Below are 16302 nucleotides of genomic sequence, written 5' to 3' on the forward strand. Positions count from 1 at the left end.
AATGAATGTGTGCCCTAAGTCTCCTGGGATAGGCTCCATGACCTTTTATACAGGATAAAGCGGTATAGACAATGAGTGGCATCTAAACCAAGCCAATTGTTGTTAGTGTGTGTGTGGCAGCAGGAGTTCAGAAAAGCACACAACTTGCCCTGTGGATTCACTGTTGGAGGAAACCTGAGTACCCAGAGGAAACCCACCAAAAAAACAGTGCAAAAAAACAACAACAACCCAAAGGCGGGACTCTGAGCCTCGACCCTGGAGGTGGGTTTTACACAAGGGTATTTCTTTGCAGAGTGTATTTTCATTATTTACATTCATTTACAGAATGACATTAAAAGTTTTATTTTATCCCATAATGAAAATCCCATCGCTAGAGGACCCTAGTGTGTGAATCCACAGGAGAGGGTGTGTGCTTGTGTGAACTCCTGCTGCCACGCACACACACACACACACACACACTAACAACAGCTGGCTCGGTTTAGATTAATGTGACGCTCGGTATGTTGCAGCAGCAGCCTATTACAGGCAACGGGCCCAACTCAGGCCGGGGGCTCGCGTTGAACGCTCACCCGGGAATGCACGCCCTGAACTCGGTGCACGCTCCGCCACAACACCGGCCCGATGGCGACGCGGGCCTCGAGGGAACAGAAAACGGGCATGAAAACAGACGGGACATTGGGGATATTTTGCAGCAAATTATGACCATCACCGACCAAAGTCTAGACGAAGCCCAGGCGAAGTGAGTAGAAAATTAGGTTTTAGCTTTTAATTAATGAACGGCTTTGGCTTCGTGCCCGAAAACAAAAGTTTTGTGCGTTAAGTTAAGCATAGCTAGCATTTAGCGAACTACCGAAGCTGCACTGTATGCTTTAATGCATCTCACAAATGATAACGGTATAGCTATTTTTAGTGTATAGTTTATACACTAAGAGATGAATTTATGTCCTAATGCAGTCATTGGATATCGGGTGTACTGTATTGTTTACGTTGTTGCTAGCTAGCAGAGCTATTGACCTACTCCTCAGCAAAATCGTGTAATAAAGTTCAAAATAATAATAAAAATACAGTAGACCCACTCCAGTGGTATCATTAACATTGTATCAAAGAAGAATTATGTATTTTTATTAATTTATTTTTGTGTATGTGTGTAAAATGAAAGACAACACTGTAGGCTAACCAGGGATAACTTAGCATTCAAGCCGAAGTTTCGGCTTTTGCATTTGGGTCATGTTATTAAATATGAAAGAATGAGCGTTCGTTTTATTAGCCAAAAACAAATAAAGCAAGATTGTTTAGATTTGGTGCATTTTAGTTAAAATAATTTTTAAAAAAACATAAATGCAGTTTGTTTGTTTGTTTAAACCTTACAGAAAACATGCCCTGAACTGTCACCGAATGAAACCGGCTTTATTCAGCGTGCTTTGCGAAATTAAAGAAAAAACAGGTAAGTTTAATAATGTGATCTAAACATTGCACTTTTGCATGGAAATCAATTTATATAAAAGTTTACAGCGAAATTGCAAGCAAGCCAGATAGAGACAGACAGACAGAGAGAGACGCCATGTTGGACAAAAGCGACAATCTGAGGTTAATGGCGCAAAGCAGATCCACCTCTTTTGTCTTTTTTAAGCATTTATTTCTGGTATTTGTGTATACATAATAACTTATAATATTTATAAGACATCCCTAAATTTGCTTAAATGTCACCGGCTTTTAACGTTTTTATCATGTTAAAAGGACTTGTTTCTCATCTTTTAAAACAAATGTTTTCAGCTGTGCTAAGCTACCTCTTGTTTAGCATTAAGCTAACTGGAAGTGTATTTAACTTAAACAATGCTGTGGTAATCACTTTGTTTTCACATATTTTAGTGGGGGAAAATGTTTAAAAATAGGAAAACATGATCTAATACATTTAGGTGCCATACAATACTTTTGGACTATTTTCACAAAGATTTCTAATGAGTTGTTAATAAAATAAAATAAATGTTCCAGAAGTTTCTAAGCAGTAACATAGAAAAGTATAAAAGCGCAAAACAAATGGACTCTTGTACAACCATATGTACTGTTGTAAGAAAATAATCAATACCAAAATAGTCCAATTAAACAGATTTATCAGTAATACTTTATTATTATTATTATTATTAGATATTTTCTGAAGTGTTTTATAGTACAGATCCTTCCACTGATCTATTTACATGGTTTGGTAATACCCTGTGTACTTGTTATGATGGAAGGCTTCTGTGAGCAGATGTTTGTTTAATACTTCTGGAAGGAGTCTCCAGTGTCAGTGCTTTATAACAGCAAGAATATCATTACAGGAATGTCTTCAGAAACTTAGTAGTGATTTAGTAGTGAAAAATCGATTTGGTTATGATTTGTGATTCTTTTGTGTGGTGATTCATGTATCGTCACACTAAATCCAAAATCGTTTTTTTTTTTTTTTTTTATTAAAATTTTATTTAAAAAACAGGTTAATCAGTCAACCAACCATTGACCAGAATTGGCTGGTTTTCAGTCGCCACCCTCACTGTCAAGTTGAGTTTTAACACTTTGGAGGCATTTGAGACATTAAAATGTGACCATTTCTTTATAACCCTATAGTCGATCCCTATAGTGCTACACTCTGACCAATTTTCATCTCTTTTTTTTTTTTTTGTTGTAGAGGTGACTTATTTGCTAAGTTTATTTAGAAATAGTAATTATGGTGTAAGACAAATTCGTGCTGCTCAGTTAAGTTTTAAACTTTTGTATTTCAAGTTATTTTATATTGTTTAAAAGCTGCGCTTGGATTTTAAGCGAGAAAACTAACGTTATAATGAACGGGCTGTATTTAATTACTCATTAAATCTGTAACAAAATCTGGGAACCATTTAATATTGAATCCTTATACTTATTATATAAAATGCTTATATATAGGCACCTAGATATCAGTGACTGGTGATTCCCAGCCCTTCTGAAATGTATGACAAGATGTTCAGTAATTTAAAGTTATTTAAGTTCAGAATAAATCTCTATATCTTTTAAGTCTCAAAACACAGTGAGTACATATTAGTTGAAAAATTGCTTTTGTTAGAAAACTGCTTCAGTGTTTCAGAGTGCTGTTGATTATTTTTCTATATTAGGACTGGGCAGCAGTCTAAAACAGGCTATCCCAAGGTCTAGGGGTCATGACCCCACACATGGGGTCGCTTGGTTTGCAAGTGGGGCTGAAAGAGAAACTCTAAAACTCTCCCTTATGTTTAGCTTTATTTTATCATTTTACAAATTAAAAATATTAAAGATAAGTTTTCAGTGGTAGTGTTTTAAAACGGGTCAAAATGATTGTGTGTAAACTTTTAATAGTCCCTCAAATAGGTAAATATTAATCGTGTAAACACTTGTTCTTAATTGTTCCTCTCTTGGTGGAATACATGTATTCTTTCTGTGCATGTTTGCCCCATGTGGGGTAACATAAGGTGATGGGCCGAGTGTCCGGGAAGGAAACGTTGCTGATCTGTAAACTCTCCCATATCAGTCTTTGTCAGACCTTCATCCACCGGGCCTCTGCCTGAGGCAAGAGCACTGATTGGCTCGCCATTTCACGCGTAATAATACATCTAATCAATTATAGAGGAGACTGGGTTCTTTTAACCAATCGTAACGCAGATGGCGGGATTTAATGGAAAAGCTTGAAAGCTTAACTCCGACCTCAGAGTTAAAGGAAAAAGAAACTTTTTTTATTTGTCAGCAGATTAAATCCTTCACAGCAGGAAGAACCACTTCATGCATGTACACACACGCCTTATCAGATCAGCGTCCACGTAAGCAGTCAAGTTGAAATCTCTATTCGGCTTGAAGAAATATCGTCTGTGTAAAAATAGACTTAGGAGCTACCTTTTTTTTGGTTTTGAACTCCTATTGTTTTATAAACCCATATCAATTAGACATGTAGTGACAAAATATTCTAATGAACACCCAAACAAATACACAAGCATATACCGTTTTACGCATTGAAATTAACATTTTTATTTGTCACGTACACAACCATACACAGTATGATACACATTGAAATGCTTACACGACTGTTTGTGACCTTGAAAAGAAAATAAGGAAGTAAGGAGGCATAAATGCTAACAGGAAAGAATTAAAAAAAATAAAAAATCTACTATCTTTTGGTACAATAAAATGAAGTAGAAATATGTAAAGTATGTAAAAATGTAAGACTGTGAAAAAAACATGCATATTCAGTTCACATTTACTACTAATAATAAACAAAAATAAAAAAACAAAACAGTTTGTTACAAATGGTATTTATAAAGTCTACAATTAGGCCTACACTTTTATTTTACATTATATTTATGATATTTATGTATGGCTCCTATAGCTGATCAGAATCTTTACACAGGGAATATAAGTTAGCCTGTTCAGTTCGACACAGTTAAATATTCACTTTATCCACATCTTAATAGATGGAGCACCCACACTCTTCCAACATAATGATAAAGAGTTATCTTTAAGTATTCAAGTTAAATTGTCTTGAGATTAGTCCAGACGTTGATAACTTCTTTAATTGTTGTTTTATTTGACTTGAAAAGCAGATTAAAGGGATTATTTTCATGTCTTCGTTTTGTTGCAGTAAATGTGTTTCCTCGTAACTTATGTAACATAAATGTTTCAGTCTTTTGACCCAAATAACCAGTTGTAAGCATGGGAGAGTTCATTAAAATTGCGTTTTTTTTGGAATTTTAAATGTTTCACAATTTGAATGCGGTTTTCATGTATTTGATTCAGATGCTACGGCGAGTCGCTTTTAGACAAGATGTGTTAAAATTAGTACGACACTGTTTTTAGTCTACTTCACTATTATGCTGTAGTTCTGCAAAAAAATGTCTGTGTGTCTACTGAACGAAGTAGCGTTGTGTTTTAGGTTATAACAGAGTATTACTAATTCCTTTCATTTACAGTTAGTGTTTCGGTATATATATAAAAAAAAAAGCCGCATTTAGACATAGAAAACTCTATACGGTCAGTGTTTTGAAATTGAGACTGTGATCATGACGGGAAAAAGCTTTAACGAGAATCAGGAGCTCGTCGGTGTGTTTAACATGAAAATGCATTTAGCTCTTACATGCGGTGGAAGGAATGTTGCTTTTAAATCTTACATGTGTGCGTGTAAGAAGGGCAAAAAGTGCAGGCGTCATGATAATGCACGCTCACGCAAAGTATAAACCATTTTTACCATGTGTTACTGACGTACTGTAAGTATGGGGTTGCATGCATGTCCAGTTTTGTTAAAAAAAGTTTTCTTTTTTTTTTTAAGTAAAATTTTATCTTTGTCTGAATTTCTGGCTAAAGACCAACTTAAGAATTTTTCCAAGTTGTTTGTGGATTTACTACTGTAGTTTGCGATTGCAATGTGTGTAGGTTCAGTTTAGCTTCTTTCTACGATCCTGATATGATTCATGCTTGTCAAACATTTGCACGACCGTATACCTAAATCACGTTTTTTTTACGTTCTCGGCAGGTCTGTCCATGCGAAACGCGCAGGAGGAGGAGCCGCCGGATCCGCAGCTCGTCCGACTGGACAACATGCTCCTGGCCGAGGGCGTGGCCGGCCCGGAGAAAGGAGGAGGAGCCGCCGCCGCCGTCTCCGCTGCGACCAGCTCGGGCGGCATGTCTCCGGACAGCTCTCTGGAGCACTCGGACTACAAACAGAAGCTGAGCCAGATTCGCACGATCTACCACACCGAGCTGGAGAAATATGAGCAGGTCAGCGGAGAGGCGACGGGAGGGAGCAAGAGTAGGACAGTGCATCAGTCACAAGGGCTATGTTTAGACCGCACACTCAAATCGTAGCGTGATCTGAAACCAGATCTTAGTAAACTCGTTCCTACGACCCGCCCACCCTCTTCCTGTTCGAATAAGTAAGAGGAGAAGCTACCTTGGGAATTTAGGTGGCAAATCAGATCATGAGTATCATGTGTAGTTTGGTTAAACATCAGATTTCGACTCGTTGCATGAGCTGCTGTGTCCTGAAGCAGCCTGGCTTTTGAGACGTGAACGTGAAAATCATTCCGGTCAATAATCTGCACACCGGATAAAAGATTAACTTTCATCTGATAGCTGTGACGCGAGAGGCCGTATCGATCCAGGATCAGACGCAGTAATCGCTCATCTTCATCTAAAACGCTGTAATCGATCGTGTAGATCAGCTCTGTCTGATTTTATGTGGGACGGTCATTAACGGACCGGCCTTCACGCGATCGTAACAAGGCATAATAAAGTGCATAATAAACTGTATACATACACACCACTAGTGTTGTAGCTATCGGGTATTTTAGTAATCGGGTATTCTACCAAAAAATTTCGGATAAAATGTACTTTTGCTTAATTAAACAGCAACGTAAAATATATAAGTGAAACAAAGATTAATTAGTTTTCTTTTTAGTAAAATCAGCATTTTATCAAAAATAAACATTGTCATTATTCACAATACAAGGAATAGCTTAAAGTTGACTGAGATGAATTAAGTGCACTACAGTTACATACATTTTTATTATAAAGAATTGCAAAAAAGAAAAAAGGTATTTAAAATGATTATGCTTCTTCGTCTGTGTTTACTGGCTGCTTGCATCGAGAAGCAGATAATTGCGCAGAAACATAACGCAAGTTTGTAAAATTTATTAAAAGAAGCGTCGAGGCAGAAGATTTTGCCTTAATATTTTTTTTGTAATCTATTTACTCGAAGAATCGTTTCAGCCCTATTTTCCTTATGACAAAGCGCCCTTATAATGATGTGGATTGTTTGTGAATGGCACTGATTCCTGTTTTTGTTTCTGTCCTGCTACTAATAAAGAAACAAAAATGTTGTAGCATTAACACTGGAGACCCCTCTCAGAAATATCACTGTTAAACATTTTGTCAGGTTTAAGTACACGTTTGCTTATTTACCGGCTTCTCCCTCACGTGTTCCAGGCATGCAGCGAGTTCACCACCCACGTCATGAACCTGCTGCGCGAGCAGTCGCGTACGCGGCCTGTGTCGCCGCGCGAGATCGAGCGCATGGTGGCCATCATCCACCGCAAGTTCAGCTCCATCCAGACGCAGCTTAAACAGAGCACTTGCGAGGCGGTCATGATCCTCCGCTCCCGCTTCCTGGACGCCAGGTGCGAGTGTGTTTTGTGTACAGTGTCCATGTTTGCGCTTGTAAATATTTGCACTCTCGTTCCGGCTTGATGATAAGCCGATGAGTTGAGATCGTTTGGGGAGAATATTGACATAACTGCGTAACTCTGACGTGCCAGGCGCAAGAGACGCAACTTCAGCAAGCAGGCCACGGAGGTGCTGAACGAGTACTTCTACTCGCACCTGTCTAACCCGTATCCCAGCGAGGAGGCCAAGGAGGAGCTCGCCAAACAGTGCGGCATCACCATCTCTCAGGTAACACAACCCTAACGGTAACGCCTGTCCAGCATATGACGTGTGTAGAAAGTTCTCAACGTAATGAAAATAAAAGGAGTTGCGAGATGATTAACATCTGGGCCGAAACTGAAAAACGATATTCTGAATAGTATAATTAAAACGAAGAAGCAAGCGTCTAGTAACTGTGGTAACCTTTCTGTGGTTTAAGATATGTGGGGGATGTGAGCCGCCGAGACTGAGCTTCTCTTAGTAACGAAACAACAAACAGAGTAACATGATACAACAAAGCCTTTACATGGCTGGTAAGCTTTTGCTAAAAGTGTGTGTGTGTGGGGGGGGAGAGCAACAACCTATTTTGACAGGATGTAATCACTAGGAAAGATGAATATGGTGTAATTGATCACACTTTGTGTTTTATATACACAAACCGAAGTGGAAAATCAGGCCCCGTTGATGTGTTGTTTATTCATTATTTCGCTGTTATTTTTATTACGGACGGATGTAAACGCGGATAAGCCCGTCCTGTCTCTCGGTGCTAGCAGATTGATTTATTGATCTCTGCTGGCGTTCGGTTTCACGTTGGCTCCGTATCGTAACAGGTGTCCAACTGGTTTGGCAACAAGAGGATCCGCTACAAGAAAAACATCGGCAAGTTCCAGGAAGAGGCCAACATTTATGCCATGAAGACGGCCATGGGGGCGACGCAGAGAGAGGGATCGCCCCAAACGCCCAACTCTACCGGTATGTTTTAGAGACCAAGTAATTTAAAAAAAAAAAAATTTCAATTGTTTTTAGTTCTCTTAAGCAACAAGCGTTTGCTTCTTAACTTTTGCACTGGAGCTGTGAGCCTTATGCCGCCGACAAGGTGATGTGGATCTGTCTCGCATACGTTCTTCATAAATACATAATTGATCTAAATAAATATATATACACCACATCTTTATGTACATGCCTTAAACATCATTATAGCAAAGCAGCACTGAATTCTGGACTCTTCTGTAAGTGGTGTTTGATTTCCTGTCACAGCAGCTCAGTCTAACACATTGGCATCGATTATCAGGGACGGGAATCAATAGGGATCACCCGATACGATACCGTGATACCCAGGTGCCGATTCGATTTGTATCGCGATATTAAATTTCTTTTTTTTTGTTAGTATTTTTCCCCACAGATTTACAATTCTAAAAAGATAAGCAAATAATCCGCTCCAATCACACAGGACAATGCTAATGCTAATACCTGAATAGTTAATAGTGCGCCACCTGTAGGATCATAGAGGAACAGTTAGTTTACAGTCTATTTTTATAGAGTCAGACAAATAAATGCATTCACACTTCAGGAAAAGAACTACAGTATGATGTACATTATATTAATATAGTATTAATAATATTACCATATTTTATTCTAATGTATATTAATGTAGCAATAGAGTTAGTATTATATGCGTAAGTATATGTACATATGTAGTAATATAAAGTTAATGTTTTTCTTTTCCGAAGTGTATATACATTTTTGGCTTATATGAAATATAAAGTTGTTAAAAAAAAAGGGGGGGGGGGGGAAAGTGAATTCCCACCCTAAGATATTATGATACGGTTTAAGATAGATACTGAAGAAAATTTCAGAAATCCAGCAGCAATAGAGAAAGTAACACACAGACAGGTTTTTAGATGTGATTGCACACTGTATATCTTACAGGGTAATGTGAGAACCCACCAGAAATTACCCATAATTCAGTTTAATAAATTTTACTTCCCTTCATCTCTATCGGTTAAAATGGTATAAAATATATTCTGTCTGGAAAAGTTTAATTAATGCCTGTGGAAGCAGTCTCCAGCGTCAGTGCTCTGGAACAGTCAAAAGTGAAGCTATATGTTAAATTTTTAATTTTTTTTAAACATAACTTTAACCAGGTAAAAACTTTGATCTGGTCGTTCTTTAATTAATACAATTGTAATTCATGGGAAAGCGGTGTAAGAGGAATAAAACACGAGCAAAGGTGACTCTGTCCCCCCACGTCGATTATTTTAAGATAACAGAATGCCCTGTTGTTATTCTGTATTGTTTAATAAAAAAAAGAATAATATTTCATATATACTGTGTAAAAAAAAAACATACAAAAATAAATATTATAAGTAATTATATATATATATATATATATATATATATATATATATATATATATATATATTTGTTTTCCCTTGTTTATACATACAAGTCCTTCTTCAACATCGAGAAGGTACAGAAAGATGGACTAAAACATTTCTTGCCAAAAAAAAAAAATAACCAAAAAGTTGAGGTACGTGTTCATATATGAAAGTGACCGTGTCTTAACCCACATCACAGAACTGATAACTGTTGCGCGTTCGAGACGTTAGCCATGACACTCCAGTGCAAAGGCGAAAGAAGCAAACCTTAGACATCAAACCCCCGTCTGTGTGTGTGTGTGAGGCCAGAAGTGTGCTAGTAATAAATATGAAGGATATCGGCACTAATTATCTTAATCAGGTTTTTTGTATTACGTTACTTGGACTCATGCTAGCTGTAACTTGATATTAAGTGACTCATCACTAAGTAGATCATCAGATGTGATTATGAAGAGGAATTAAATCGGCATGGTTGCAGTGCGCAAAGTAATAATGAGCAGATGCTGCTCTGTGTGTGTGTGTGTGTGTGTGTGTGTGTGTGTGTGTGTGTGTGTGTGTGTGTGGGGCGGGGGGGGGGGCGGTTAATAAAAGGGAAATTGAGCATGTCTTTTTTACAGATAACCTTTTGTCCCACACATACTGTACACACACACGCACACACACACACTTCTCCCAGGCTCAGGGTCCTTCTCCCTCTCAGGGTCAGCTGATCTCTTCCTCGGAGTTCCTCCAGTGAACGGAGAGCAGCCTGGTTACCACATGGGGGCTCAGGTTAGACCCTTTCACCGTCTTTTCTCCTCTTTCATTACCCCATGATGCATGCTGCCTGTTCCCGGTGCATGGACGCATTTGTGTTATTTTGTGCTTGTATACACATACACGTACTGTATATGTATACAAAATGTGTAACAATTGTGTGTTTGTTTCTGTGTGTAAACCACCTAATTTCTTCCTTGTCCTCTCTCTCTCTGGTAGGACTCGCGCTTTTCAGAAAGACTCTATAGTCCCAGAGAGAGCCGGGTGAGGAGATCATTACATACGCATGCTTTAAAAATAAATGGTGACACGATTGTGTGAAAAAGTTCAAGCTGCCGGGAATGTGGCTGTTTCTTTTACATTTACATTCATTTACATTTAAGCCATTTGGCAGACACCTTCATCCAGAGGGAGTTACGCTCATCTCATTATACATCTGAGCTCCTGGGGGTTGTGAGGGTGTTGCTCAATGGAACAATGGTGGTAGCTTAGCTTGGCGGTGCTGGGATTTAAACCTTTGACCTTCCGGTCAGTCTTAACCACCAAGCTACTCTCGCCTCGCACTTTTCTGTTCATGTGCTCATGCGTGATTTCAACCCACTTCCCATTTCAATCCATTTTCCTCAACTAATCATTTTTAGTTTAATTCGAATCCTCTTTTTATCACTCCTGACAGAACTCGGGTTCTGTTGTATTAAAACGAGACTTCAAGCACTACTCTAACCATTAAACATATCCTTTTGACCTGCCCAAGTTTTAATACTGTTAAGAAAAAAAACAAAAAAAAGGCCAAAAGAACCTTATGTAAAGTCTTGTTCTTCTGGTTAAGGCCATGTTATAATGTGATATTTATTTATTTTATTATTATTATTATTATTTATTTATTTATTTTTTTTACTTTTTATCACAACCCTTTAAATTCCTTACATTATAACATATTATATTGGTTCTAATAAATTAATTTCATGTTTAAAATGTATCTGCCATGAAATAGCCTAAGAAGCTGATATGGCAATAAATCCTAATACAAACAAACAAAACGAGACTTGAACAAGTGTGTGATGTTCTATGTTGCAAATGTTACAAATAAACAACTAACTTAATATCACACTGTTGTGCAGGTTTACAGATCGAATCTAGAATACAAGCTGCGTTAGTAACATGATTACTAACAAAAGTACACACTACAAGAAATCACGTATTTCAGTAAATTATTTTTATTTTGTGTGATGGTTTAACTCTAAAAAGAAAAGCAGCATCCAGGGGCCGCCGTTGGTGTCAAATAGATTTCAGTAAATAACTTTATGATGCAGAGTTTATTTTAGTGCCAAAAATTGTCATGCAGTTGGACCCGTGCAATGGTTTAATCGTAATAACCTGCGGTTTATAACGGGTATTATATGCGTAATCTGGAATTTATGTAGAGTTTATTAACTATTTCTTTCTGTTTTTTTTTGAGATTATAAATAAATATAAATATTAGCAAACACACACTTAGTGTGGTTATTTGCTATTAACTGTAATAAGTTTGAATACAAAATCATTCATTCAGTAGTTTAATATCGCAATTTAATTCAAAATCTGAAAATAAATAAATTAAAATCCTTTCTTGCAGCCCTAGTTTATTTTAAAACCATAATCAAGCTAGACAAATATTAGGCTTTGTAAATGTACTGGCATGAATGTACAGTATATACCAGTAGCCCTGCATTTTTATAGAAAATATTATTTAACATTTCATCCCTTTGAAATTATAATGTTCAATCACATTTTTTTTCACATTTTTTTATTTACATTTTCTTTTTCTGTGACAACATATTAACCTAACGAGATTTTTTATTTATTTATTTTTTTTTTATTAATTATTATTATAACATATATATAATTATAACATGATGGAAAATAAAAAGACAGTTTTGCAGCCTGGAATCGAAAAACTTTTCTATTTATTTTATAACCATAATATAGGCAGTCAAATTTAAGGCTTAATTAATGTGTGTATATACTGTATAACGGTAGTCTAGGATTGTGCCATATTGATGTGAGATGATAAGTTATAAGCCACAAACAATTTAAAAAAAAATACCTGTGTAGGATTTATATATAAATCTTAAATAACAAAAAAAAAAAACACTTTTTAAAGTTTTAAATAATGAGTCTGACCCGTGGACTGTGCTTTTCACTGACTATCTTCCCCACACTCTTTCAGGACAGGGCAGTTTGTTTATTGCGACCTCAGACTCGTATGCTCAGTGAACCACAGAACTTTAATTTGGTTTTAATTTTAAAGGTTTACAAAGTGGTGTATTTTACTACTACTCCTACTAATAATAATATATATATATATATATATTATCTGAGTGTGTTGACCTACACGGGGCATGCGCTGACTTCAAATAATCCATATTATAATAAATATTGTAAATAATCCCCTCATTACAAATGCACAGACGCTTCCGGTTTTTGGCGTCGCTCTAAAATCAAAAAGACCCGCACACTGCTTTCTTATTTAGACTTACACATCACACTTCATTGTTGAACTAATTATTAGAGCATGTTCCTTGTAGCTACTGCTGTGGTTTCCTGTGGTTTTGTACTGTTCGTTTGTTTGTTGTTTCATAAATTCATGCTCACTATTTTTCGAAACTGTAGACCAGATTTAATGTATGTGATGAATAAAAAATGGGGGTTAATTATAAATGATCAGGGAATGATCTCGGAAGATTTTACAGAGCGCTGCTTTTTAATGTTAAATCAATCAAAAAAAAGTTAATGACATTTTTAAAATCACTTTTCTAAATAGAAATTAATAGAGATTGTGGGGCGAAGGTTCAGGTAGTCATGATTTATCGTGATTTTCTTGTGGCAAATCGCATGTCACTATCTGTACATCTATATATAATCTTTTGTTTATATATGGTTTCATTTGAGGTGGTAACATGTTGCACTTCTATACATGTTGCACTCTATAATCTGCGCTCTAAACGCTTCACTCATCGGTAGGCAGTACATCATCTTGTGTGGCAGGAACAAATTGTTTGTTTAGAGTTATAACAAAATTCAAAAGGAAAATAATTTATATACAACCTTGGATACAGGTATTTATTTTTATAATTGTGGTAATTAGAGTCGCGAAACAAATCAAATGATCTTTCTGGTATCCTAATAATATCATAACGGCTGCTCCCGCCTGAGGCTCTGCATTGTAAAAATCTTTTCAATGGATGTACAGCGGAATTTAATTTGATTTTGGTGGCGAGTTCTTAAGGCGAAACATCGTATTGCAGTACAAATTTTGTCATAAGAATTAACATAAATGCACATAATCTATTCTAGCAACCCAAACATATGACCAGTATTACAAAAACAATGCAGGACTGCAACCAACGATTATTTTAATAATCGATTAGTTGGGCGGTTTTTTTTATATATATATATATATATATATATATATATATATATATATATATATATATAAATTTAAAAAAATACACTGACATTCAGTTGTTAAGATATAAGAAGCTAAAATAATGTAATTTTGTATAATAAAATGATGTATGCAAAAGTAAAACCACAGTAAATTACGTTTGTTGCAAGTTAACTTTGTAGTGGACTATAAAAAAAAATGTAGAAATGCAAAAAGCTAATAGTCACAAATGTACTGTTATTATTGTGTTATTTGCATTCACTGAAAACCACAACAATCACTAAATGTAATATTCTACTGTTATTCGCACCGTGTAATTTAAGCTAATCTAAAGTAGCGCCATTTAACTAATCACTATTGCTCATAGGTGATTGCGCAATGTTATGCTAGCCAGTAGCACGTGAACAGATCTAGCGCAACTTTCCCGAAGTTAGAGAAAACAGTTTAAACAAAAGCACTTAAACTATACAACTTTTACACGATGAAGAGATACAGTTTTTACCGACCCTGCTGACGTTTCGGCAACATGTTTTTAGGTGTTCGTGCATGACATGCCATGAAAGCTCAGTCTTGCATAGCGTGCAGGTTACCGTCTTCTTAGAGGCGTTTAATGTAAATTGCTTCCATATTTTGGAGGATTCGGGGCGCACGCTTTTTCCTGCAGTTGCTTCTGTAACCTCCATTGCGCGAGTGGCTGTGTATCTTTGTGTATTTGTGCATCTTGTGGTCGCGCTCCTCAGTGACGTGAGCAGCCCAACTAATCGATAATGGCGTTCGTTGACAACAAATTTCATTATCGATAATTATCGAATAGTTGTTGCAGCCCTAAAACAATGTGCGGAAAATCACGTAACTTTTGAACGCGTGCCGAAATGACTTTCTCTGACTGAAAAAATGTTTATAAAATTTGTAGTAAGTTTTGAACGGCTTACGGCCATACGCGCAACTTAGTAAATAGTGGACATAAATAGTGGACTGGTTATTCATGAGTGCTTACCTTATTTGTGTTTTCACTTTTATGTGTGTGTGTGTGTGTGTGTGTGTGTGTGTGTGTGTGTGTGTGTGTGTGTGTGTAGACTAACGGAACCTGGCAGGAACAGAACACGCCTCCCTCTCCACCCGGAAGTGAGGCCTCCGACAATTCAGACTGATGGCCACCGCCGTTCCCTGACGCGTCTGAGAGACAAGGAGATAACGGAGAGAACGATGGTCACTCTTCTGCGAAAGTGCAGTGTTTTTAGTTTTGTTTAGTTTTTTTTTCCTTTAAGGGAAAAAAGGTCAATATCTGGAAAGCGTGTGCACAAAAGAGAGAGACACTAAGGAAATGTCTTTTATTTAGACTCATGTACTCGGATGTTTTTTTTTTTTAATTATAATTTTTTTGTTTATAGTTTTGTTTATTTTTTTCCATCACTACTTCCACTATACGTTACTGCAATATTTGGGTTTTGAAGAAGAAGGGGAATCTTTGTAAGGTGCATCAAGTCTGCTTTTCTTTATAACTATAGTACTATTGTTACTGATATCACTGCTACTCTAAACCTGTATTGTTTCTTTTTATTTTTTTTTGACGCTCAGATAGAGATGAATTGGCATGGCTAAAAGGGGCAATAGAGAATAATCCAAAGATCGTTTTGTCTTTTGTTTTTGTGTGTGGGTGTGTGTGTGTGTGTGTGTGTGTGTGTGTGTGTGTGTTTCTCTTTTTTTACTGTGTGTACCTGTTTTCCGAATGGGGTGTGCTTACCGTCTTTATTTTACGGTTTGAATGCGTATATCAACAGTGCTGTCTTTCTCTGTACAGTGAAACACCTGTATTCTCTACCTCTTTTACAATAAAGACTGTCTGTGTACACATTCAGCCAAGCCAGCACAGAGCCTCTCATTTCACTGAGGATCCGCTGGGCAGGTGCGAAAAATCCCTTCATTTGGAAAAATTCCTGATATAGTCGATCAGTTAAGATGTCCTGTAGCTGAATTTTTACTTATTACAAATTGTTTTCATTTGACACATAATTATGCGGTATTATGAATCATAATCACTGTTGGAGAAGTTATTTAAAAAAAGTAATCTATTACTAATTACTACTTAAAAATTTGAATAAATTACTTAATTATTAAATGTAATCAAATTACATGCATTTAAAATGTAAAGTGTTACATTACTGCGTTATCAGGAAAATTAATAAGATTACGGTAACATGTTAAACCCAACTCTGATCATAATATTTAGATGTGGTGATAATCTGACAAAACGGGTATGTTGTGTAAGAAACCTTCATTTTTTTAAAAGTTTTTTAAACAAGATATTTATAAAATAGTCTAGAAGTTTACTCCGTCCAAGTTGGAATAGACTATTTTATGGGGTATTCAAGGCAAACCGGGACTTGTGATGAAATTTCTGGTGAATGAAGGTGATCAATGTTTATAAAAGACATCAAGTACAGTATGGTGATTGGACTCTTGATTGCAGTAAAACAAGAAGGCTGTATGTCCATGATCCTGTTCAGTCCTAACCTCACTCCAAACCATTTCTACATGTTGGTTCTATTAAAACAGTTTATGGGAGGTTGG

At 36.5% G+C, this 16302-nt stretch overlaps 1 protein-coding gene across 4 annotated transcripts; it reads left to right on the forward strand.

Annotated features, from left to right (window-relative positions):
• The first annotated feature begins 364 nt into the window (after positions 1 to 364).
• On the forward strand, positions 365 to 15589 carry pbx2 (pre-B-cell leukemia homeobox 2). Of its 4 annotated transcripts, none has more exons than XM_053487727.1 (9): positions 377 to 739; positions 1371 to 1444; positions 5504 to 5748; positions 6955 to 7145; positions 7284 to 7419; positions 8001 to 8142; positions 10249 to 10319; positions 10524 to 10568; positions 14808 to 15589. In XM_053487727.1, the coding sequence occupies exons 1-9, from the start codon at positions 501 to 503 to the stop codon at positions 14880 to 14882; spliced, it is 1218 nt and encodes a 405-aa protein (XP_053343702.1). In that variant the 5' UTR covers positions 377 to 500; the 3' UTR covers positions 14883 to 15589. The 4 variants fall into 4 exon arrangements, with proteins under 4 accessions (XP_053343705.1, XP_053343703.1, XP_053343702.1 ...); XM_053487726.1 differs by having other exon boundaries at positions 387 to 739; positions 10225 to 10319; XM_053487730.1 differs by lacking the exon at positions 10524 to 10568 and having other exon boundaries at positions 365 to 739.
• The last annotated feature ends 713 nt before the right edge of the window (positions 15590 to 16302 follow it).

This window comes from Clarias gariepinus, chromosome 26 (genome assembly GCF_024256425.1).
Source record: "Clarias gariepinus isolate MV-2021 ecotype Netherlands chromosome 26, CGAR_prim_01v2, whole genome shotgun sequence".
Classification (NCBI taxonomy): Eukaryota; Metazoa; Chordata; class Actinopteri; order Siluriformes; family Clariidae; genus Clarias; species Clarias gariepinus.